Source organism: Chlorocebus sabaeus, chromosome 4 (assembly GCF_047675955.1).
Source record: "Chlorocebus sabaeus isolate Y175 chromosome 4, mChlSab1.0.hap1, whole genome shotgun sequence".
In the NCBI taxonomy this organism is placed as follows: Eukaryota; Metazoa; Chordata; class Mammalia; order Primates; family Cercopithecidae; genus Chlorocebus; species Chlorocebus sabaeus.
Genome location: NC_132907.1, coordinates 29,181,024 through 29,206,086, shown reverse-complemented (window position 1 = coordinate 29,206,086; position 25,063 = coordinate 29,181,024). Strand labels below are relative to the sequence as shown.

Sequence of the window (25,063 nt, the reverse complement as noted above, 5' to 3'; positions counted from 1 at the left end):
AGATGGAGTTCTGTTCTGTCACCCAGGCTGGAGTGCAGTGGCGTGATCTCGGCTCACTGCACCCTCTACCTTCCAGATTCAAGCTATTCACCTGCCTCAACCTCTCGAGTAGCTGGGACTACAGGCGTTTGCCACCATGCCCGGCTAATTTTTTGTATGTTTAGTAGAGACAGAGTTTCACCGTGTTAGCCAGGATGGTCTTGATCTCCTGACCTCGTGATCCGCCCGCCTTGGCCTCCCAAAGTGCTGGGATTACAGGCGTGAGCCACCACGCCCGGCCTCAGGTCTTCAGTTTCCTCCAATCTGATAATTTCTTAGTGTTTCCTTGTTTTTCATGACTTTGATTTTTGAAGAGTACTGGTTGGATATTTTGTAGAATGTTCCTAAGTTTGGGTTTTTCTGATTTTTTCTTGATTATACTAGATGTGTGGATTTTTAGGAAGAATATCACACAAGGGAAGTGCTCTTCTTACCATATCAAGAAGAGTATATGATATTAACATTATTTATTACTGGTGATTTGAACTTTGGTCACTTGGGTAAGGTGGTGTCTGCCAGGTTTCTCCACTGTTACTATTTTTACCTTTCCGTAATGTATCTGTTAGAAGCCCAGCTCACCCTTAGGGTGAGGGGAACTAAACTCTGCCTTCCTGAGAGAGAAGTACCAAATAATTTGCAGGCATGTTTAAACCACCACATAGATATTTTCGGGGAGATACTTTAATACTATTTCTCCCTAAAGGTTTGACTGGTAATTTTAGCATTCATATATAATTTTTTTTCCTATAGGATCAGTTGTCTTTTAAGGAGTATGTCATTGACATATGAAAGAGAATATGGCATAGTAAGAGGGCTTATATCTAGTTCATGTAAAAACTTAAGCCATTAAAGAATAGTAAAAAGGGGCAATGAAATACAGTCACTTTACACTTTTGAAATTCATTTGATCTGTAAGATGGTTCTGGATCCCGATTCTTGCTGTGCTGTTACATTAGAAAGTAGATTTTGTGAAGGTACTGATTACCAATCAAGTGTGTGCTGGACTGTAGCTGGATTTTATATAGAGACTAAATGCTGGTGACATGCCAGTGGAAGCCCTCAGTTTAACCCCATTAGTGAATTTTTCAAGTGAACATAAAATTGGTATGATGAGGGGTATGCTAATTCTAAAGACTGCTGGCCTCTTAAATATATTTCACATCTTTTTCCCTCTCCGGCAGCTTACCTTATTTAGTTATTTAGACTAGTTAGACTATTGCGTATCTCTCTCTTGCATTAGAAATAAGTTTCATGAGGGTAGGAATTTTAGCTTTGTTCTCTACCTCACAACCTTGAGCAGTATCTGGCACATAATAAGTGCTCAATAAGTATTTGTTATGTGAATGAAAAAATAATATTAAGATAAAGAATTTCAGTTGAATGATAAATCTGGCGTGAGGCCTTGATACGATCAGTTAAATAACCTCTGTAATTTTGAAGTTAGAAATATTGTGTATTTTTAGGTCCTCTGCAGAGACCCTTGCAATGAGTGGTAATTCAGTAGGCTTAGTCACCATAACTATTTTAATTTTCCCTAAACTTTTATAACTTTTGTAAACTTTTGACCTCAATTAAATGAAAAACAAAAAATCAAGGAATACCACCTCAACGTTGAATTTTCAAAATAATGGTACTTAAATATCTCCATTCATAAAGCTATGTATAAAATCCTTGTTTTTAGACTGTGTACAATTATAACAGCACAAATTAATTATATATAAACTATAACATTTAAATTTTCATTAATACCAAATTCATATAAAAAATGATGTTTTGCTGAAATTTAATTGGAGGTTGTATCATGACTGATTCATTTGTGTTTGACACATGTATGCTGTTAAGTGCCTTATGATGTTAATTTTCCTGTCTTTCTCTTGGAACTGTCGCAAGTTTTGGACTACATGTCATCATGGATTTACCTTTGCAAGTTTGAATCTGCATTTATAGATTTTCTACTTGTGTGATTTTCCCAATAGGATGTAAATACATTTCAGACATTAGGACTCATGTTCTGTGGGATGACTCCCAGACAGATGGCCCTAAGTGTAGTTGTACAATATACCTGAAAAGTCAGAAAACACAGGATACTCTTGTTTTTGTATCTGTTATATTTTCACATAAAGAATCATTAGCTTCCCCCCCCCCCCCCCCCCCCCCCCACTTCCAGACCCCTTCACTGGTGCTGAATTTGAAGCAGTATATTCTATTAATCTGGGCGGGGGGAAGCACAATAGATACACTACAGAGAGTCCACAAAGCCTGGAATAACAGGTTAAATACTGTATTGTACTTTTTATTTTTAGTTTTTAAAGAGAGGGGCTCTCACTATGTTTCCCAGGCACAAGTTCAGTGGCTATTCATAGGCATGATCATGGTGCATTGCAGCTTCAAACTCCTGGCCCTAAGTAATCTTACCACCTCAGCCTGCCAAGTAGCTGGGACTATAATGAGACCATGGGTTGGCGCCACTGCTCCTGGCTTGTGTCTTTGTTATACTTTTTTTTTTCCTAGATTAACAATTGGACTTACTGCTTTAAACTTAGAGATACTTTCCCTGAAAAGGTATATGGAAATAGAAGAAAAACATAATGAGCATGTTATATGAATATGTAGCTAGCATACTTTAAAATTTTTTATGCTTCTTGACTTTACAGATACCTTGTATATTAATTTGTCTTAATTTGAAACTCATAGAACTTGTGGTTTACAGTTTAGTGAATACTATTGGCTTAAAGGATCTTATCTAAGTGCTTTATTTAGATTGAGGTGACTCAGAAATAAGCCTTTCAGACATGCTTGCCCTTAACTTTTGTGGGTCTAGGAACAAGAGTACAAATGAAGTCTCATATACCGTACGTCTGATTTAAAAGTTATAAATCAATCTTAAGAAAGAACTTGCCAAAAATAAAAAAAAAAAGTTTCGTCCTCCTTCCTTCATAAGTATACCATAATAAGACCCTGGGAGGCCAGGTTAGAATTTAGTGTTTTCAAACTCTTTGGAGTTTCTCGTGTCAAACTGTGGTGGTAGAAAGTTACTGTCTGGCTTCTGGTCCACAGCCCTCTCTGCTTCTCCTTTCTTCACTGCTTGTTACCACAATGAAGAGTATTTGGGCAGACCTATATAGACATCCCAAGCAACATGTTCAACTCTGTTCACACCCTCTGCATACAGTTGCCTCTTGGTAGCCTTCAAGCCTAAGAATACACAGTCTAGTTGGTATAGTTTTCTTTCTGGAGGACTGATCTGGTGAAAGAGGCTTTGGAAGCTTGTTGAGGGCTGTCTGGGTAGATATTTTAGGTTCCTGCATACCCACAGAATGATGTAGCGTTAGGGGATGAAACATGTGCTCCAGTTAGACAAGTCCTCTTGGCGCAATAGACTCCTTGCTTCATGGGGAGGGTTGTATAGCTGGAGTGGTACCCCATAACTCAAGGAATCCAGGGCTGGAGCCACTGTTGTTTAGGTCTAAGGGATTCATGTTGTTACGTTTCTGTTTCTTGAAAACTACAGTGGTCATCCAAGTCACAATACTCTACCTTGGGAAAATTCAACTGGGATTTATTATGCTTTTTAAAAAAATATAATACAAACATTGTGGGGAGATTTGATTTCAATTATTTCCTAAGCTTTTCTTGATAGTTCTACTTTACTCAGCCACCCAAGTGAATTTTTTCTTTCCAGTTGTTTTGAAACCAGAAGCTTGCTGATATTAAGACATGGATTATCTGGGAATAGTTTTTGGTTGTCAGTCCTTTGATGTAAAGCAGAGGTGGCACATTCAAAAGCTAACACGTCTCATATTGCATATAAGCTAGGAATGTTTAGGCTGTGGGGGATTGTAGAACATTAATTACACATTCTTTTGTGCCTGTACATGAAATTAGACCCCCCCTCCTCCAGACATTATAGACCTGGATTCTTTTTTAAAATGTAAAACTTACTGATTTCAGAATGTTGGTTTCCCTACACTCTTTACTTCCCTACCAGCTACTCCTTTTAAAACTGTGGTGACCAAAGAACACAGTAGCTGCAAGTTGGGTTTAGTTTGCTGACTGACAGTTGGGTAATAATGATGTGTGGAGGGAATCAGCTTGTCTTTGATTGAGATGATATATTAAAAGTGCATGTAATCTACCCCCCCGCCCCCAGATTGTTCTACTCTCACCTCAGATTGTTCTCGATTATATTCAATAAATTTTGAAAATAATCTGTGGGGGAGAGGAGAAGGAAGAAAAACTGAGCTGCAACTCCTGTTGCAGAGGTTGTGTCCTGTGCTTGAAAAACATGTAGGAATTGGTGAAAATTAGTCATTTTAGTCTGTGCATTGACTCTTGGGAAAGTATGTTGTACGAGAGATGAGAGTAACAGATGAGAGTACTATACTGTATTAGAAAGTGAGGGAGCCCTTTGTTACATGTCAGACTTAATCTTGCCAGTCCAGTTTTGGTTACATATGGACCTGAGTACATCACATTTGAGGATTCAATTTAATGAAAATGATAAACATTGTAACATTTTAGTTTGATTTTTTTCATAGTGCTGTAAATACTACTTCATACTATTTCTTTTTTGTGTTAATTTGCTTTTATGAATATATAGCACTTATCTTGATAAATATACTACAAATGTGATTATTTATTGAGGTTGGCATGTCCCACAAAAGTTTAAAAATTGAATGTGAAACGGTTTTAGCAGGAATATCTTTGCTCAAAGAATGAGGTTTTTCAGAACTGAAAAAAAATACGCATTGTGGGCCAGGTGCAGTGGCTAACACCTGTAATCTCAGCACTTTGGGAGGCTGAGGTCGGGGGGATCACTTGAGGTCGGGAGTTTGAGACCAGCCTGGGCAACATGGTGAAACCCCTTCTCTACTAAAAATACAATAATTAGCCAGGCATGATGGTGGGCGCCTGTAATCCCAGCTACTCAGGAGGCTGAGGCAGGAGAATCGCTTGAACTCGGGAGGCGGAGGTTGCAGTGAGCTGAAATTGCCCCTCTTGCACTATAGCTTGGGTAACAGAGCGAGATTCCATCTTATAAAAACAAAACAAAAAGTGCACCATAGATTCTTAGGACTTTTATGTTAAAAAATGTTTTAAAATGGTTCAGATTTAAAAAAAATGCCAACCAATTGTGTAGCAAATATGGGGGCCACTGAGAATATTTAGGAATTTTTGTGTCTACAAAGTATGTGCTGAATTAGAAACATTGAATTTTTTAGCTTTTGGCATTGCTTCTCAATTGTTGTAATCTGCTTCTTGAAAAGAAAATCAACTCTGGGGGACCAGGGATGGTGGCTCATACCTGTAATCCCAGCCCTTTGGGAGGCCGAGGTGGGTGGATCACTTGAGGTCAGGAGTTCAAGATCAGCCTGGCCAACATGGTGAAACCGCATTTTTACTAAAAATAGAAAAATTAACTGGGTGCAGTGGTGGATGCCTATAATCCCAGCCACTTGGGAGGCCGAGGCAGGAGAATCGCTTGAATCTGGGAGGCAGAGGTTGTAGTGAGCCAAGATTGTGCCATTGCACTCCAGCCTGGGCGACAGACTCCATCTCAAACAAAACAAAACAAAACAAAACCGAGAAAAAAACAAACAAACATCAGAATATAGATTGATATATGTGTTTCTTTGAGAAAATTTTCTCATATCCCAGGTGATTTTGGCTATCGGACAAGAGGTAACTTCAAGTCAGTAAGTTGTTAGAATTCAGTGACAACTACAATGGTTTTCCCTTACATGATGCTTTGCCTTCTGCAATTTCAGTTACCCGCAGTCAACTACAGTCCAAAAATATTAAATGGAAAATTCCAGAAATAATTCATAAGTTTGAAATTGCATGCTGTTCCGAGTAGAGTGATGAAATCTTGTGCCATCTTGCACCATCCAGGGCAAGATGTGAATTATCCCTTTGTTTAGCGTATCCATATATGATACCTGCCCATTAGTCACTTAGTAGTAGCTGTTTCAGTTATTAGAGCAACAATACATGGTATATATAGAGTTCGATGCTATCTGTGGTTTCAGGTGTCTCCTGAGGGATCTGGAATGTATTCACCCCCTAACAAGGGGAGACCACTGTATAGCAAGAAGAGTTCACATTTGTCTAATGTTATGTTAGAATGTGGCTGTTGTTGGATATTAGGAGTGCTCTCTGTGGTAGAGTGTCTACTACATTATTGAATCCTGTGGTAGTTGGGGATCAGAAACGAAGGCCCTTCGGGGGGGGGGGTGTGTGTGTGTGGTGGTAGTGGTGATGTTTTTTAAATGCCCATATAGCATGCATGCATGCATTCATTTACTTATCTTTTCACTGAACTGGGGTGATTAATAATCATACAGCATTTAAGATTTTTTTTTTTTTTTTTGTTGAGATGGAGTCTCGCTCTGTCACCAAGCTGGAGTGCAGTGGTGGCGCAATCTCAGCTCACTGCAACCTTTGCCTCCCAGGCTCAAGCGATTCTCCCACCTCAGCCTGGGACTACAGACACATGCCACCACGCCCAGCTAATTTTTGTACTTTTTTTTTTTTTTTGGTACAGGTGGTGTTTTGCCATGTTGCCTAGCTGGTTTCGAATTCCTAGGCTCCAGTGATCCACCTGCCTCAGACTCCCAAAGTGTTGAGATTACAGGGGTGAGCCACTGCCCCTGGCAGGAAAAAATTTCTTAAAAAGAAATTTCAACCTTCAAAACAAAAGGTGTATAAACCTGAACACAAGTTGTGCATTTGGAAGAATCTGCTCTAGTCTGCTGATATTTTTTCACCCTGAAGCACAACATAGCTGGAGTTGAATTTCTGGTGAAGACTTTAATAATTCCACTTGGAAATGACATTGTCATATCACCAGTAATCTTCACAATACACCTAAAACGGGGATTTTGAAAAGTGCTGGGATTACAAGTGTGAGCCATCGTGCCTGGCCTTCTTCAAGGTAGTATAACCATGCTGCTCTTTGTGTATGGTAATAATATTACAAGCAGCTTAGAATGTAGTTGCTTGGATGAGTCAGACTATATTTAACCAACCACTACTAAGGTATATTTATTTAGCACCCTCTCCCATTATTTTTTGCTATTATAATTTAACCCTTTTTGTGAAACTCTGGTACATATGTCTAGGTGATTTTTTAGTACAGATTGTCCCCAGTTTTGGATGGTTCAATTTAGGATTTTTTGACTTTATGGTGGTGTGAAGCAATACATGTTCAATGGAAATCCTACTTTGAGTACCCATACAACCATTCAGTTTTTCATTTTCAATACAGTATTCAGTAGAGTACATGGTATGTTCAACACTTTCTTATAAAATAGACTTTGTGTTTGGTGATTCTGCCCAACTGCATCTAATGTAAGTGTTCTGAGCATGCTTAAAGTAGGCTAGAGTAAGCTATGATGTTTGGTAGGTTACATGTATTAAATGCATTTTTTACTTAAACCTATTATAAGTTGAAATTATATCGGTATGTAACCCCCATCATAAGTCAAGGAGCATCTGTACTTTCTAAGGAGAAATTTTTAAAAGTAGACATTGCGTATACACATTAACTTTATTTATACATGTTGTCAAATTGTCATCAAGGACATTTATACTATGCCTCCACTAAGAGTGTGATAATAGATGTGTCTATATAATGCTAGCTAACACGTGGTGTTACGAGTTTTTTTTTTTTTAAATTGTCAATCTGGTGGAAATAATGGTAATTTGATCACTTAAAAATTCATCTAATGAGGTGAGCATCTTAAATATTTTGGCTGGTTTTATTTCATTTTAGGAGTCATGTGTTTATTGCCCTTTTTTCATTTTTCTATGGAGGCCATCTTTTTCTTATTGATTTAGAATAAGTCTTAATATTTAGATTCTTTAATTTCATAACTTTTTTTTTTTTTTTTTTTTTTGAGACGGAGTCTTGCTCTGTCGCCCGGGCTGGAGTGCAGTGGCCGGATCTCAGCTCACTGCAAGCTCCACCTCCCGGGTTTACGCCATTCTCCTGCCTCAGCCTCCTGAGTAGCGGGGACTACAGGCGCCCGCCACCTCGCCCGGCTAGTTTTTTGTGTTTTTAGTAGAGACGGGGTTTCACTGTGTTAGCCAGGATGGTCTCGATCTCCTGACCTCGTGATCCGCCCGTCTCGGCCTCCCAAAGTGCTGGGATTACAGGCTTGAGCCACCGCGCCCGGCCAATTTCATAACTTTTAATAACACAATTGATAGTGTCCTTTGTCATATGTTTTATGTAGTTTAATATATTTTATGATTTCTATCTTTGGTCATCTTACACACAGTGAAGTCAAGACTCATAGAATTTAATGTAAGAGCAGGAGATTTTAATTTGGGGTTGGTCTGTGGACTTGTAAGTATTCTGAGGATGGACTTCATAGTTCTCAAATACAAATTGAATATGACATTGGAATTATACATACATTTTTATTTTTCTGGTGACAGATTCAGTCAAATTCATCTGGTTCTCAAATCATATGACTCTTATGACTCTGTGCCCCCTTTTATACAGCATATATATTTAAATGCCTCTTTTTTCTGTTTCAAGTGAAATTCATAGGTAGTATAATCTTCCAACCCATACAAAGGATTTAAAAAGAAAAAGCAACATAATTTTTTCTTGACTGGAACAGAAAACATGGGACAGACAAAAGTGTTAGAATACTTTGCCATGACCATATTAGAAAACATTAAGGCTTTTTGCATTGGAGTTACCTGGAACTGTAAAAAAAAGTTGATGCCTGTTTCTTTTAAAATTAAACATACAGCTGCACCAGTTCCACTCCTAGGTATTTTCTCGAGAGAGGTGAAAATATGTCCCCAAAATGTATAGGGAGATTTATAACAGCTTTAATAGTCCACAAATTAAAACAACTCTGCTGTTGGTCAACAGAAAGAACAGATAAACAAATTGCAGTGTGTTCATACACAGGAATACTACTCTGCAGTCAAAAAGAATGAACTACTTTTTTCATGAAATGAATATGAATGAATCTCTGAAACACGTCTGGTGAAAGAAGTCAGGTACAGAAGAGTACACACTATGTGATGGATTATGTTTATATGAAGTTCAGAAATGAGGCTATAGCATTAGAAATATGAAGAGTGATTGCTTATGGAAAGTGGGGGCACTGACTGGATGTAGGGCAGGAGGGTACTTTCTGAGTAGGGGAAATGTCCTGTATCTTGATTGGGGTGTTTGTTACTCCAATAGAGTTGTACACTTAAGACCTCTGCATTTCACTATACATAAACTTTACCTCAAAAACAAACAATGAAACAGAGCAAAAATACTGATGCCTATGTCCTGCCTTCTAGAGATTCTAATTTAATTGGTTAAGGGTGTTGGCCTGGGCATAGATGGTTCTCATGTGCAGCCAGAGTTGAGAATGATGCTTTTGCCCTCGGATGTAGGCTCATCATGAATGCAACTGCTACTCATGCAGATTGGCAACCAAATTATAATTAAGAGAGGCATTGCTGTAAGCAGTAACTCTCACGATATTTGCTGCGGCCCGCAGGCGCGAACCGCTGCCGGGTTCTGGCGCGCCCTTTCAGTTCTGCTTGTCGCCGGCACCCCTGCGTTACCCCGAACTGCCGGGCGGAGCAGCATGACCTCCGCCTTGGAGAACTACGTCAACCCAACTGTTGCCGTTATTACATCTGATGGGAGAATGATTGTGGGAACACTGAAAGGTTTTGACCAGACCATTAATTTGATTTTGGATGAAAGCCATGAGCGAGTATTCAGCTCTTCAGAGGGGGTAGAGCAAGTGGTACTGGGATTATACATTGTAAGAGGTGACAACGTTGCAGTCATTGGAGAAATTGATGAAGAAACAGATTCTGTGCTTGATTTGGGGAATATTCGAGCAGAGCCTTTAAATTCTGTAGCACACTGAGGAAAAACTACATACTTGGACACCTGTAAATCTTTGTACAGAAACTGATTATTCTGAGGATGATATATGGAATTTTTATGAATGTGTAACTGGATTTTGACTCCTTATTGATTCATTGTAATATGTAAATTAAAATATTTCTACATTTTATTGAAAAAAAAAAACTATTTTTTTTGCCTGAATATAAGTTTGGTAGCTTGGTTTCTTTTTTTAATTAGTGTGAAACTATAATGGTCGTTTTGAAAACTTTTAGCCAAAAGCAGTACTTTTTGATACTTTAGTATTTATGGAAACTAGTGGAAAAGAGAAATTAGTGTGCTATGTAAACCAAGCATTCAAATAACAGTAGTAGTATAGGATATATGTGTTTTCTTTCCCTGATATTTAGGAAAATCACAGGAGGGTAAATCTTTCCTGGAGTTATCTGAATCACCGGTGTTTATCCGATTCCACTGGTGGTGGTTTGCTAGTGCTTCTAAAAGTTGCTCTCTAGCACTGAGAGGTGTGGGTAGGTAAAAACGTGTTTGCTTGAGAAAACAAAAATGCTAACAAGGTTTTAATAGATTGGCCCAAAATTCCAACTTGAGTATTAAGAATTACTAGCAATGGTAGAATTGACAGAGATGATTGGTAAAGTCTCTTGATGCCCAATTGATTAGGTATGAAAGTAATATGAGCACATTAATGTTGAATTTTACAGACAGTATATTATGTGAAAAAAATTGATTCCATGTAGTCTTCAATTTTTAATTTTTAAGAATTATAATATTAGTGCTTATAAATATGAGTAAATTAAGTTTATATTGAAGTAGTGCTAGCTATTATTGTCAGCAATTTTCCGTGATTCATTATCCATAAACCTGATTTCAGAAGACATCAACTTAGTTTTTTAAATAATTGATAGAAACAATGTTGTAAGTAGTGTTTAGATATCCAGGCTAGTCCACAAAATTTCTGATCAACTCATGTATAGGCCAAAGTGTGTATCTTTGTGATGAGAAGAAAACAGAAAAATATTTACATCTTTGTGGGGGGGAAAAAAAAAGGTATTGCTATCCTTGACAAGATATTTTCAAGTGGAGAGACAACACTTGGGAAAATTTCAAACAAGTTTAATCTTCCCTTAATTTACAGTCTATTAAACTACTGTGTAAAAAAACTCCATCCCTTTGTCTTTATATGTGTACAGTTAGGTTCTAGGCTTAGATAATTGTAAAATTTTTTTCAACTTCAGGGCTGGAGGACATTTAAAAGTTGGTACAGGATATTAACCATCACTGGCCTTTGGCAAGTCCATTCATTGTGACAATGAAAATGTTCTCATGTATTTTCAAAACCACTCTTTTGACAACTGCTGACAGTCTTGATTACCTAAACCTTCCCATCCATATGTGTTTAATTTGCATTAATAGGGAAACATTTTAAACATTTGATAAAAACCTTCTTAAAACATCCCAATTTTAGGTCCACAATTCCTTCTGTGCAATTCTGAAATTCAGAAATTCCTGAAAATTGAACTTTTCTCTTTTTTTACTGTCTTCGCTTTGCTCCCAGTTAAAAGGGCTGCTTGAAGAGGGCGCCTTAGTTATGCACAAGCAAGTGTTCTGGCACTGTAGCCTCACCCCTGGGCATGAACTTTTTTCCCTAATTCATTTGGTTGATAAAATATGACTTACACTGAACTGCGATGTGAGGCTAATATTGGTGTTTATTTATATCATTTTCCCATGAGAGTTAATATTTATAAATTATACTTCTCTGCAGCAATATTTTCCAAATTCTCAGTTCTGAAGCACATCTACTGGCCTAAAGAGTTTGAATAGGAGACTGTAGATCTCTATTGCCAATGTAAAGGTATTAGTTGTAATTATTAAGAGCAGGAGTTTTTAATTTGGGTTGATCCATGGACTTGTAAGTTAATATTAGCTAGCAGTTAAAGTTAGTGAAAATGCTGTTTTTGAGGGGCTTGGGAGTCATAATAAAGAGCATTCAGGCTTATTTCCATTAGGAAATTCCAGCTTTATAGTATTAAGTGTGACTATTGATAACTTTTTTTTTTGTCAGTTCTCTTATTCTGTAGTCTACTTCTTTTGCATTTGAGGTAGAGAATGTGTGATGATGAATTTTAGGTATCTTTGGTGGGGAGGGTACTTTTTGGTTTTGAGAGTAAGTGGTCAATTTGACTGAGATGATTCCTGTGCTGGTATCATGGGAGCATACAGATGAGTCACTAATGAGGTGCCTTACATAGTACTGTGTCTTTTTGGTGCTGCAGAAAGCTAGTTGTCTGACATTTTACCAGAGAGTTGTAAAACCAAGTAAGATTTCTTATAAGTTGTATATATTTTAAGTTAATATCTGAAAGAAATGCCTGTTAGAGTAATTACTAAAGTGCTTGACTATGTCACATTTTTTAAAGCTATGTGGATGGAAGAGCAATTGTTGTTTGTAAATGTATCATGTATATTAAAGATGATATCTGAATAAAGAGAATCAAGAGTGAGTGCTTCTACATTTGAATGCAAAAGTTCTATAGGTCAGTGATTTCATTCCTGACTTGTGTCCCAAAATATATATAAAATGTGTTTGATTCAGCATTTCTTGTTTTCTTCTTAAATTGCCACTATGAAATTTTATTGGAAAATTGGAGAAATTGGCTATTGAGCTACTAGAAAAATGTCAGAATCCATCCGTAAGGCTTCATAGTTTAAAATACAGGTTTATAGATGTGTGTGTGTGTGTGTGTGTGTGTGTGTGTGTGTAATTTGGGTGTGGAATAACTAAAACCAAATAATAGGACTTATGCAATGTGAGAGAAGAAACAATGAATTTGTACACTGTGGTTCTGCCTAAACCTCCATAGCTTTTTACTATAATATATTGTGTTAAATAATGGTATATTTATGTTTAGACATTTCATAAGTGAAGGTGTTTCATATTCCTGCTTTTATATTTAATACTGAGGAGTTAAGTATCTTAAATTATTTTCCCCCTTTTTTAGTAATTTTCATCAGGGCCCACAATTTTCTTCAAACATATGGTTCATCGTGAGGTTAGAAAGGTAAACAAGTAGTACTCGAACTGGCGAAATTATTTTTCCATGACTGTAATGTTCTCTGTGTAACTATGCACTTCTAATTAAAGCCTTTAAATCTGATATTGTTAATCAATGAACAGTTTGGTTTAGTAATACTAATTAAGAATGGTTCTAAAATTTAAAACTTTGAAAATTAGGATTGTTTAGTCTAATGCGTCTGATTTGTAATTCTTACAGTGGTTGTTCATAGGATATTACCTTTTCCAGTTAAAGGTTTTTTTGTTTTCCAGATGATCTGTCCCGAGATTAATTTTTTAAAACAACAAAATATACATTTGTCTCATTTGAGTATCAGGTCATAATTCCATTATTCATAGAAGTTTCATCATGTGATTGATTACTTTTTAAAATATAAATTTTTGATGGAATTAGTTAAAATAACTACTTTAGAATTGCTTTTTATTGCTTAGCAATAATTCTCATAGATCCATCCAAATAAAGGTGAATAAATTAGTTTTTTATTCATTTGTTCCTTTCTAAAGTAGTTTCCTGTATGCGTTGGTTGTTATTATTTGGAAACTATTAACTGAATAATATTAAATTGGCAACTTTGAGGTAGGATACAACCAACCAAATGGAATTCTCAAGTTATCACTCTGTCAGCTATATCTAGAGTTTGCTTTTGAGCTTTAAAAACTTTACATGACAGCCTGGCCAACACGGTGAAACCCCGTCTCTACTAAAAATACGAAAAAATTAGCTGGGCATGGTGGCAGGCACCTGTAATCCCAGCTACTCAGGAGACTGAGGCGGGAGAATCGCTTGAACCCGGGAGGTGGAGGTTGCAGTGAGCCGAGATGGTGCCATTGCACTCCAGCCTGGGCGACAAGAGGGAAACTCGATCTCAAAAACAAACAAAAAAAACTACTTTACACGAAATTCTTAGGGAAAATAAATGAGAATGTGCTGTTACTTTACAAATGCTAAGTTGTATACTTTACCACTTTACCATGTTACTTTACCACTGCTAAGTTGTATTTGGTAGTGAAATTTTAATATAGACAAATTTTATTTTTTTATAAGTGATTTGCATTTTTGGTGTGACTATTTTCTCTTTTCTTTTCTTTTTTTTTTTTTTTTTGAGATGGAGTCTCGCTCTGTCGCCCAGGCTGGAGTGCAGTGGTGGGATCTCAGCTCACTGCAAGCTCTGCCTCACGGAGTATTAAATATAAAAGCCATTCTCCTGCCTCAGCCTCCTGAGTAGCTGGGACTACAGGTGCCCGCCACCACGCCTGGCTAATTTTTTGTATTTTTAGTAGAGACTTGGTTTCCCCGTGTTAGCCAGGATGGTCTCAGTCTCCTGACCTTGTGATCCGCCTGCCTCGGCCTCCCAGAGTGTTGGGATTACAGGTGTGAGCCACTGCGCCTGGCCAGTGTGAGTATTTTCTTTCAAGTTGAAAGTCAGGTTCCATGAAACTCTAATATTAGATGGATTTAGGTGAAGGTTTATACCTCTGGTTGTTTGAGGCCTGAAATATAACTAATTAAGCAGTAGTGAACCTCTTACTACATTTGCTTCAAAGCAGCTACTTCGTAATTGAACATGTGTGTCATTAATTCTAGAAATCTGTTAAACATTGATTTTGTGTTGTATCAGAGGATGATGTAGAAGAGGAATGGCGCTGACTAGTGGTTTTAAGGCACAATATTGGAATCCCCTGGGGAGCCCATGACATGTACATGCCTTGACTGTGTCCCAGGCCTTTTGGAGCAGAATCCTGCTGGTTGGAGGACACACAGTGTAGTTTGGTAAAATCTTCAGATAATTCTGATATACTCATTTATATAAGATTACTGAAATTCTATCCTCAAGGAATATATACTTTGTCAGAGGAAGGAAAACTATATACGTGCAACAACGTGGATTGTGTATGATGACAGCAATAATAATGATAGCCAACATTTGTAGGGCACTTATCCTATGCAGAAGCATTGATTTTCAGGTACTGTAGACATTTGCACTAATATTGCCTCTCTATAGCACTTTCTCAATATAGCAGCCAGAGCAATCTTTTTTTTTTTTTGAGATGGAGTCTCGCCCTGTCACCCAGACTAGAGTGCAGTGGTGCAGTCTCCACTGACTGCAACCTCTGCCTTCCAGGTTCAAGCAATTCTGCCTCAGCCTCCCAAGTAGCTGGGACTACAGGCGCAGGCCACCATGCCCAGCTAATGTGTGTGTGTGTGTGTGTGTGTGTGTATGGTCTTTTTTTTTTTTTTTTTTAGTAGAGATGGGGTTTTACTATGTTGGCCAGTCTGGTTTTGAACTCTTGACCTCGAGTTATCCTTCTGCCTTGGCCTCCCAAAATGCTGGGATTACAGGCGTGAGCCCCTGTGCCTGGCCAGAACAATCTTTTAAAAACTTAAATTAGATATTACTCTTCTTGTTTAAAACCCTCTAATGAATTCTCATTGTGATTACAATAAAATGTAAACTGCTTATTATGATTTATAAGGTGGGTGCTTGGTCTGGTTGGGTTCTGTGATGTCATCTTACATGATTCTTTCTGTGTTCATTATGCTGTGGTCACGCTGGTGTTTGTTCCCACGTCCAGGCATTTATACCTTCTCCTTTGGTTGGATTGCTTTTCTCCCGATCTATGACAGGCTGTTCTTACCAGATTTGTTTTTTTTTTTTTTTTTTTTTTTTGAGATGGAGTCTCGCTCTGTTGCCCAAGCTGGAGTACAGTGGGCGATCTTGGCTCACTGCACCCTTTGCCTCCTGGGTTCAAGCGATTCTCCTGCCTCAGCCTCTCAAGTAGCTGGGACTACAGGCATGTGCCACCATGCGTGGCTAAGTTTTGTACTTTTAGTAGAGGTGGGTTTCACCATGTTGGCCAGGCTAGTCTTGAACTTCTTTTTTTTTTTTTTTTTGACACGGAGTCTCGCTCTGCCGCCCAGGCTGGAGTGCAGTGGCCGGATCTCAGCTCACTGCAAGCTCCGCCTCCCAGGTTTACGCCATTCTCCTGCCTCAGCCTCCTGAGTAGCTGGGACTACAGGCGCCCGCCACCTCGCCCGGCTAGGTTTTTGTATTTTTTAGTAGAGACGGGGTTTCACTGTGTTAGCCAGGATGGTCTTGATCTCCTGACCTCGTGATCCGCCCATCTCAGCCTCCCAAAGTGCTGGGATTACAGGCTTGAGCTACCGCGCCCAGCCCACTAATCTTGAACTTCTAAGTTCAAGTGATTTGCCCATCTCAGCCTCCTGAAGTGCTGGGATTACAGGTGTGAACCATTGCTCCTGGCCCAGTTCTTATCAGATTTAACCTTCAGTGAGATTTCTCTTGTTCACTCTGTCTGAAATTGCTCTTCCTCTGATTCCTCTCCCCTTAGTATGTTTTCAGTTCATGGCACTTAACACAGTCTGAATTTTTCTTATCATTTACTATTGTTTTTTCCTTCTTGGAATGTAAGCTCATTAAGCCCATATATCTTGTATATATTCATGCCTGTATCCTCTTGATAAATCCATGGGATCAAATAGTGTCCCTTGAAGTATCATCACATGCAAATAAAATGATGATGCAGTTAACCTCTACTATAACAAGGTATGTTAGGCTTTTTCTGTATATGTTCTCATGTGAAATTACGTTCAAGTTGAACATCTTCTGTAAAATTGTTTTAATATATAGTCATGTGCCACATGATGACATTTTGGTCAGTGACAGACTATATAAACAATATTGGTTTCATAACATTATAGTGGAGCTGAAAAATATTCCTTAGTGATATAGCTGGTATATACTTACTTTATAGTATATTACATGACTCATGGGTTTGTGTTGATGTTTGTGTAAACAAACTTTCTGCACTGCCAGTTGTATAAAAGTATAGTACAGTTATGTACAGTACACAGTACTTCACAATGACAGTAAACAGGTGTTACTGGTTTATGTATTTACTGTATAATACCTTTTATTATCTTAGAGTGTGCTCCTCCGTATAAAAAGGTAGGCCGGCCATGGTAGCTCACGCCTGTAATCCTAGCACTTTGGGGGCCGAGGCGGGTGGATCACCTGAGGTCGGGAGATCGAGACCAGCCTGACCAACATGGAGAAACACCATCTCTACTAAAAATACTAAATTAACTGGACATGGTGGCGCATGCCTGTAATCCGAGCTATTCGGGAGACTGAGGCAGGAGAATCGCTTGAACCCGGGAAGCAGAGGCTGCGGTGAGCCAAGATCACACCATTGCACTCTAGCCTGGGCAGCAAGAGTGAAACTCTGTGTCAAAAAAAAAAAAAAGGGTAACTATAAATCATCCCATGACAGGTCCTTCAGGAATTATTCAAGAAGAAGGCATTGTTATCATAGGAGGTGACAGTTCCAGTTGTGTTGTTGTCCTTGAAGACCTTCCAGTGAGACAAGATATGGAGATGGAAGACGGATAGTAATGATCCTGACCCTGGGTAGGCCTAGGCTAATGTGTGTGTTTGTGTTTTCGTTTTTAACAGGAAAGTTTAAAAAGTTAAAAAAAAATTTTTTTTAATAGAAAGAAAAAAACTTATAAGGATATAGGAGCTGGGTGTGGTAGTGTGTGCGTGGTAGTCCCAACTACTTAGGAGGCTTGAGCCCAGGAGTTTGAGTCCAGCCTGGATAACATAGTGAGATCCCATCTCTAAGAAAAAGAAAAAATATTCTGGTTAGCTGTACAGTGTGTTTGTGTTTTACACCGTGTTATTACAAAAGTTAAGATTTTTAAAAAAAGTTTATAAAGTTATAATCTAAGGTTTATTATTAAAGAAAAAAATTTTTAAAATAAATTTACGTAGCTGAAGTGTTTATAAAGTCTGCAGTAGTGTACATTAATGTCCTAGACCTTCACATTCACTCACTACTGACCCAGAGCAGTTTCCAGCCCTGCAAGCTCCATTTATAATAGGTGTACTAGTTTTTTTTTTTTTTTGTAATCTTTTATACTATATTTTTGCTGTACTTTTTGTATGTTTAGGTACGTTTAAATACACAAATACTGTGTCGTAGTTGCCTGCTGTATTCACTACATCAGCATGTGGTACGTGTTCTTAGTCTAGTGGCAATAGGCTACACCATATAGCCTAGATGTGTAGTAGGTTATACCATCTGGGTTTCTGTAAGTAGACTGTGGTGTTTGTACAATGATGAAATTGCCAAACAGTGCATTTCTTAGAACATATTCTGTCAAGCAGTGCATGATTGTTTCTTCCAACAAAGATGCTTTTGGTTAATCAGACCTTATACCGATTATTTATTGTGAAATAAAGCATCTGAAACTTAGTGATATTATAAACCGTGAAGAGTCATCATTATTACCTATCATGGGTCTAGGGCTTATCTTGGCTTAGCTAGTTGGTTCTTGCTCAAGTTCTTACGTGGTTGCAGTTAGATGGTTGCCAGGGGCCATGAGCCAGAGCACCTGCATGTGGCTTCTCAGTAAGACTTGAGTTTCCTTACAGCAAGTGGCTGGTTTCAGAGGGCAAGTGGATGAAAGGAAAAGGGCAAAAGCCTAAGTGGCAACTGTATTAGCATTTTAATCCTAGCCTTGGATGTCATGTAGCATCACTTCTGTTGTATTTTGTTTTTAAGAAGCACGTCACTAAGACCAGCTCTTACTCCAATGTTGGGGAAGAAGATTTCACCTCTTGAGGGAAGAAGTGTAAAATAATTTGTGGAAAATGTCATACCTACCACAGACCTCATTCTGCAAAATAGTGGCATCTTGTTGGTTAGGGATTAAGTTCTAAAGTCAGTGTAAGTGGACAGTATCATGATGGGGAGACCGTTATAATCTTTGTCCGGCATGGTGAGGATTTTCTATAGGTTCAAGAAAAAGTCACTGTTTCTTCCACTGAATATCAAATAGGATATATTTGGCTTGTGTTCAGTGCCTCTCTTGTATGGAAAATATAATTAAGTACTAGAGTAACATTTAGCAAGGTGCAGTTATCAGACTTTGAGAATCTCTGTGGAAAAGAAAATTGACATCACTATCAAACTCGTTACACGAGCTACATTTATTGAGTAAAGAAGATAGGCAGAATTACTTGCATTATTACTTTTATTTTATTTAATTTTAATTTAATTAATTTATTTATTTGAGACGATGTCTAGCTTCATTGCCCAGGCTGGAGTGCAGTGGCCCAGTCTCAGCTCACTGCAACCTCTGCCTCCCGGGTTCAAGCAGTTCTCCTGTCTCAGCCTCCCGAGTAGCTGGGACTACAGGCGCCTGCCACCATGCCCTACTAATTTTTGTATTTTTAGTAGAGACAGGGTTCCCTGTGTTGGTAAGGCTGGTCTCAAAAATCCTGACCTCAGGTGATCCACCTGCTTCAGCCTCCCAAAGTGTTGGGTTTACAGGCATGAGCCACTGCGCCTGGCCTATTACTTTTATTTTAAAATTTAGTTTGGAGAAATTATATGCTTAATTCATAAATAAATACATGAATGATGCAACTACTTTCTTTTCCTAAATCTTTGTTTCAAATGAGAAGGGAAATATGATTGAGTGGTCTCTTCCCTTCTTATAGTAAAAATAATGCAGTACAGTGTTTAAGGGCATATAAGTGAATGAGAGTATCGACCTTAAGCTACTGTGATATATGTCAATTAAAAAATGCTAATGTGGCAACTTTCGGAGGATAAAGCAAAAAGAAAAAATGCTTATGTGAGAACAAGCATGCCAGCCAGCCATGGTCACCCCACACCCAATAAAACAGGTAAAGAGGCAAACACAAAAAGTACCTGTGAGGATGAATAGTATAAATAAAACATTTTCAAAGAAACAAATTACTCTTATGTATCCTCAATAGAAAGGAAAAACTATTATTTATTCAACTTACGTATAATTATGGTTTCTGTTGCTGATTCAGTTACTTTTGGGAAACGTAGCACAAGTAAAGCCACTCAATATGGCTTTGTGTTGGACATTCGGATTTCTTAGAACAGCTAACGAAAATGTAGTTTTTATGCCCTTTGTTTTTTGACATAAAGAATCTGAGATTGAAGAGGTAATGTGTTCAGGATTACAGAATGGTAAATGGTGGAATCTGGACTCAAATGTAAAACAGTATTTTTCCAAAGCCAGCTACTTTTATGTTCAGCTATATTGTTTCTTGAATTTTCAGTGATTTATTGGTAGGCTTTTTGTTATCTGGGAATTCCTTCTATTAAAATTATATTGTCAAGTGTTGAAATATGCAGGTTTTAACTAGTTGCATTGACACAGCTTGATTTTGTGTCACTTTTAAACCATCCCCTGCTCCCCCAGGGAGCAAAAACAAAAACCACATATAAACATAGCTTTCTAGGAACAGTAGTTTCAGATACTGCCTCCTAAATTGTTCAAATATCCTAGCTTTTCAGTTCTGTTTGTTCCAAGGTGGCCATATATTGTTATTTTTCAATAATCACATATAGTTGTTTTGCCATTTTTGTTTAGGGAATTACTATTAATTGTTTTTAAATGTTAAGCATAATAATCTTCAGATGTTCCTGTTTTTAAAGACCGGGTTCTCATATATTGAGTAGTTTCACTTTTGTTACCTTGCCCCAAAGTAATTGAATCAGCAGCAGAAGAATGCATGACATTTTAATTGTCTACATCAAATTACATAATCTGGTGAAGTATGAAAACTACACTGTTAAAGTATTAATGACTTTTATTTATTAAACCAAACAGTGAAAGAGATGGTATAGGGACATTCACCTCATATTTTGTAAGTTATATTATTGGCTAAATAGTATCAGGATTGTTTTTAGTTCTACATTGCTAACCGAGTGATCTATCTAAATCTTAAATTAGACTATGTCCCTCCTTTGCCTTAAGTCTTAAAAACTGCTGCTTACCCGTCAAAGTTTATATTACTTAGTATGGTATTTAAAGCTTTTAAGTTCTGGCCCCCTGCTGACTAACGTCATTCCTATATATTTCAAAGTCTATCCTACCTAAGTTTGTCCGCTGGCAACACTAACTACTTTTTTTCTGTATGTACAGATATTCTATACTTTGGTTTATATATTCTATTTTATTCTGTCCTATTAGTCTGTTTCCCTTACCACCAGACTATTTGGTCTCCTTTTCCCCCACATTTGTAACTTTTTAGTATTCTTTTTAAGACGTGTTCTTGCTCTTTTGCTCAGGGTTGAGTACAGTCATGCAATCATAGCTCACCGTGGCCTTAAACTCTTGGGCTTGTCAAGCAATTCTCCTGCCTCAGCCTCCTAAGTAGCTGGGGCTACAGACATACACCACCATGCCTGGCTAATTTTATTTTTATTTTTAGAGACAGGGTGTTGTTGTGTTGCCCAGGCTGGTCTTGAACTCCTGGTCTCAACTCCTGCCTCAGCTGGGATTACAGGTGTGAGCCACTGGGCTGGGTGGCTATCATGTTTTATCTAAAATTGGAAACTCCTTGAGGCAGGGACCATTTATCTTTGTATCTTCAGTGTTCAGCACCTAGTAGTAACTCAGCAAATGTTTGTTTACGTATTTGTCATATTTTTATTTGTTGTATTTAGCATCAGAAAGCCAAATATGGTCATTCAGCATTAATTTTACTGATTCCATTTGTTATTTTAGTCCAGAATTGCTACCAAAGTGTTTATGTTTGACCTTTTTGTGCCCATGAAGTCTAGTCTTTTTGATGATAAATCTAAATTGGTTGAGGTGTAATGAAAAAGGCAGTCAGTTGTCTAGAAGTGACTGTGACAATTGCAGATTTATCTTGTTTGCGCATGCTATTTTTTTTTTTCAGTGTTCAAAGCCTGTGTTACATCAGGTTTTCAGGTTTAGATTTCCTAACTTTGGAACACAAAGTTCCGTTTTTAGAAGAATGGGTATTGAGTCCTTGAGTGTGGGTAGAAAGATAGAGACAGACTGATTTGCAAAATAATTGAGGATCATATTTATATTTGAATTTTCACTTACTTGAACTTTCAGATTTCAGCTCAAAAGCTTTGGTATAAGTAAAGTATATTAATAAGACCCATTGCATGAAAGTAACTGAAACCAGTAAAAATAAGATAATAGGGATGTAATAGTTTCTTACGGACACTCAAGGGCTAGAATGCAGTTAGTCTCAGAAATGAATTAGAACAAATAACTGGAAGGCCATCAGGAATCCAGAACCATCACTCTTTTATATTTTTCTCTCTTCAGATGAGCATTCTGTTTCTGTGTCCATATGGTAGAAGGCAGCAGCTCCATAGATTATGGCTTCAGATGTTACAGTTACGTTAAATGCAGAGACAGACTTGCTGTCTTTCCGTCCCACTTACATATCCTGGGGAGAGAGAAATGATTGACTGGCTTGAGTCAGGTGCCCGTCCCCTTTCCAGTCTGCTCCAGCTAGGAGGGCAGCGTTACCTGGTACCAAAATAGATGTTAGAGGGCCACCCCTTTCAAATGGGAGAATAGCCCTCACAACAGGGCTTCTATATTATAGTGCAGGTTGCTTATTCCACATGCTGCTTGCCAAGCTGTATACCTATAAGGGCTGCAGTTTTAAAATTTGTACAAAGGTGCTTTATGGATTTGTGGTAACCTTTTCTCAGAGAAAGGAGGAGTCATTGTGAATTGGGGGACTATTCCAAGGGGTCTGCTATGTCATTTTTTGTGGGTATTTATTGTCCGTCTTAGTATTGCCAAACTCTTAGCACTGAATTATTAGATTGGCTCTCACCCTTGGGCCATAGAGTTTTATTGCAGCAAAACCAAAAATCTGTATGTATATAAGTGTTTTCTCAATAGGAATATTGACAGTGGACTTACTATAATGTGGGGCTTTGACATTTGTGGACCTGCTGAGGTGTCCTTACACTCATTGAGAACCACTGATGTTATGCAAATGCTATTAAACTTTGCATCTCAGACTTCTTATTTGTCCTGTGACCTTTGATTATATTTCAACATGCATAAAATACCTTAGAGGGTTTTGGAGTGCCATGTATGTGAATGAACTTGGCAGTAAGCACCCCATAGTTTCTACAGAAAAATTTAAAGAATATTTGTTACTTAAAATTATGTTTGGTTAAGTAGAAGCTTAAATTTTTGTTTTTCTTCTTTTCTTCTCCATATCTGTTGTACTATTTCACTTACAAAATAAATCTTCAGCCTTAAGGGATGTTTGGGATAGTTTTACAGGATTATGGATTTTATTCCTAAAATAAATCTGAATGCTGCTGAAAGTGAAACTTTTTAAAGATAAGATTTTCATCAAGTGGTGGTATTTTAAAGCTTTGCTTATAAGTGGTAATAATTAACCTTTGAAAATCCTGCTGTAATAAGATGTTGAGAGTGATCTAGCTTTCTTTGGAAGGTTTTTGATGTTCCTAATCATTCCCAGCCTAAATTAACCCCAAGGAAAATGAGAACTTCAACTTGACCTCTCATTGTTTTGCCAGTTCCTACCTTTTTTTCTGTTTCTTTTTGGTTCTTTTATTTCTGTTCAGTTTAGGGGAAAGAATAAACTTATAAAGAAATTCACCTTAAGAAATTAGGAACTTGTCTCTTCCAGATTTGTTTGCATTTTGCTAGAGGATGTATGAGGAGGGACCAGAAGAAATAACTAATAACTAATGGTGGAATTTCATGCACTGTGGCACTCACATCTAAGATTCTCAAATCAGGTCATGCTTTTCAACAGGTCTGGTTTAGTTTCTAGGACAGTAGACACACTGCATAAAAACATTTTATTTATAGTGAGTTTCTCTTAAAATACCACTTGAAGAACCAAAGAAGTAATTAGTATATTGAATTGGGTAGGTGGAATGAGGAGTCAGTAGTAAGGCAAAAGGCCTCACCCGAACAAAGGATTTGATTCAGTAGTAAAGTTGTATAAAGGCAAATTGGGAGTAGATTAAAGAGGTTTGGGGATTAAGTAATGTGTTTTAGGTTTTTAAAGCGGAAAGGGAGATAGTAAAATAAATGATTTTAAGGAAAAAAAATAGGTGCTGACTAAATAGAATTAGGGAATCAGTTTGGAATCTATGGTGCTAATACATAAAAGTGGGCTGAGGCCAGGCATGGTGACTCATGCCTGTAATTCCAGCACTTTGGGAGGGTGAGGCTGGGGGATTGCTTGAGGCCAAGGAGTTTGAGACCAGCCTGGGCAACATAGCGACACTCCGTCTCTACCAAATAAAAACTAAAAAAATTGCCCAGATGTGGTGGTGCACACATGTAGTCCCAGCTACTTGAGAGGCCAAGGTGGGAGGATCGCTTTGAGCCTAGGAGGGTGATTGTGCCATTGCCCCTCAGCTTAGGTGACAGAGGAGAGTGGCAGTGTCTCAAAGAAAAGAAAAGAAAATGCATAAAAGTGACATTAACTGATGTCCTAATATTTTTCTTTTAAATATATTTTTAAATTGAGGTATAACTCACATACAATTTACCCTTTTAAAGTATACAGTTCAGTAGTTTTTAGTATTTTTACAAGTTGTGTACCCATTATCACTATCTAATTCCAAAACATTTCATCGGGGCTTCAAACCAAACCAAAACAAAACCCATACTCCTTGCCACTCACTCCCCATTCTTGTCTGTCCCCAGATCATGGCAACCACTAATCTACTTTGCCTCTGTCGACTTGAGTATTCCTGATATTTGATAAAAATCAAATCATACAACATGTGGCCTTTTGTGTCTGGTTTAACATAGCATAATGTTTCCAAAGTTCATACATGTTGTATCATGTATCAGTACTTCATCCTCTTTATAGCTGAATAATACTCCACTGTAGGGATAGATGACATTTTGTTTATTCATTGACTGATGGACATTTGAGTTGTTTTTACTTTTTGGTCACTGAATAACGCTGTTATGAACATTAGTTACAAATTTTTCCAAGAATATGTGTTTTCAGTTCTTTTGGATACCTAGGAGTGAAATTGTTGTATCATATGATAATTGTGTTTAACTTTTCGGAGGGACTGCCAGCCTATTTTTCAAAGTGACCACACCATTTTGTATTCCCATCAGCTGTCTTTGAAGTTCCAGTTTCTCCACATCCTCCCAGTGTGTTATTACCTGTCTCGATTACAGCCATCCTAGT

The 25,063-nt window shown here is 37.8% G+C and overlaps 2 protein-coding genes across 10 annotated transcripts in view; both read left to right on the top strand.

Moving 5' to 3' along the window:
- Positions 1-25,063, top strand: part of ERBIN (erbb2 interacting protein) — a 150,612-nt gene that overhangs the window by 20,947 nt on the left and 104,602 nt on the right. The window contains exon 2 of one of the 9 annotated variants that reach the window (XM_073014726.1): positions 17,307-17,443. The exons of 7 other annotated variants lie outside the window; for them this stretch is intronic. The gene's annotated coding sequence lies outside the window, so the exon portion shown is untranslated. Of the gene's footprint in view, positions 1-17,306; positions 17,444-25,038; positions 25,062-25,063 lie in introns of those variants that run through there. One more of the 9 variants, XM_073014727.1, reaches the window with a different exon arrangement.
- Positions 8,001-10,102, top strand: LOC103222444 (U6 snRNA-associated Sm-like protein LSm8). The gene has a single exon (XM_038010432.2). The coding sequence runs from the start codon at positions 9,462-9,464 to the stop codon at positions 9,936-9,938; it is 477 nt and encodes a 158-aa protein (XP_037866360.1). The 5' UTR covers positions 8,001-9,461; the 3' UTR covers positions 9,939-10,102.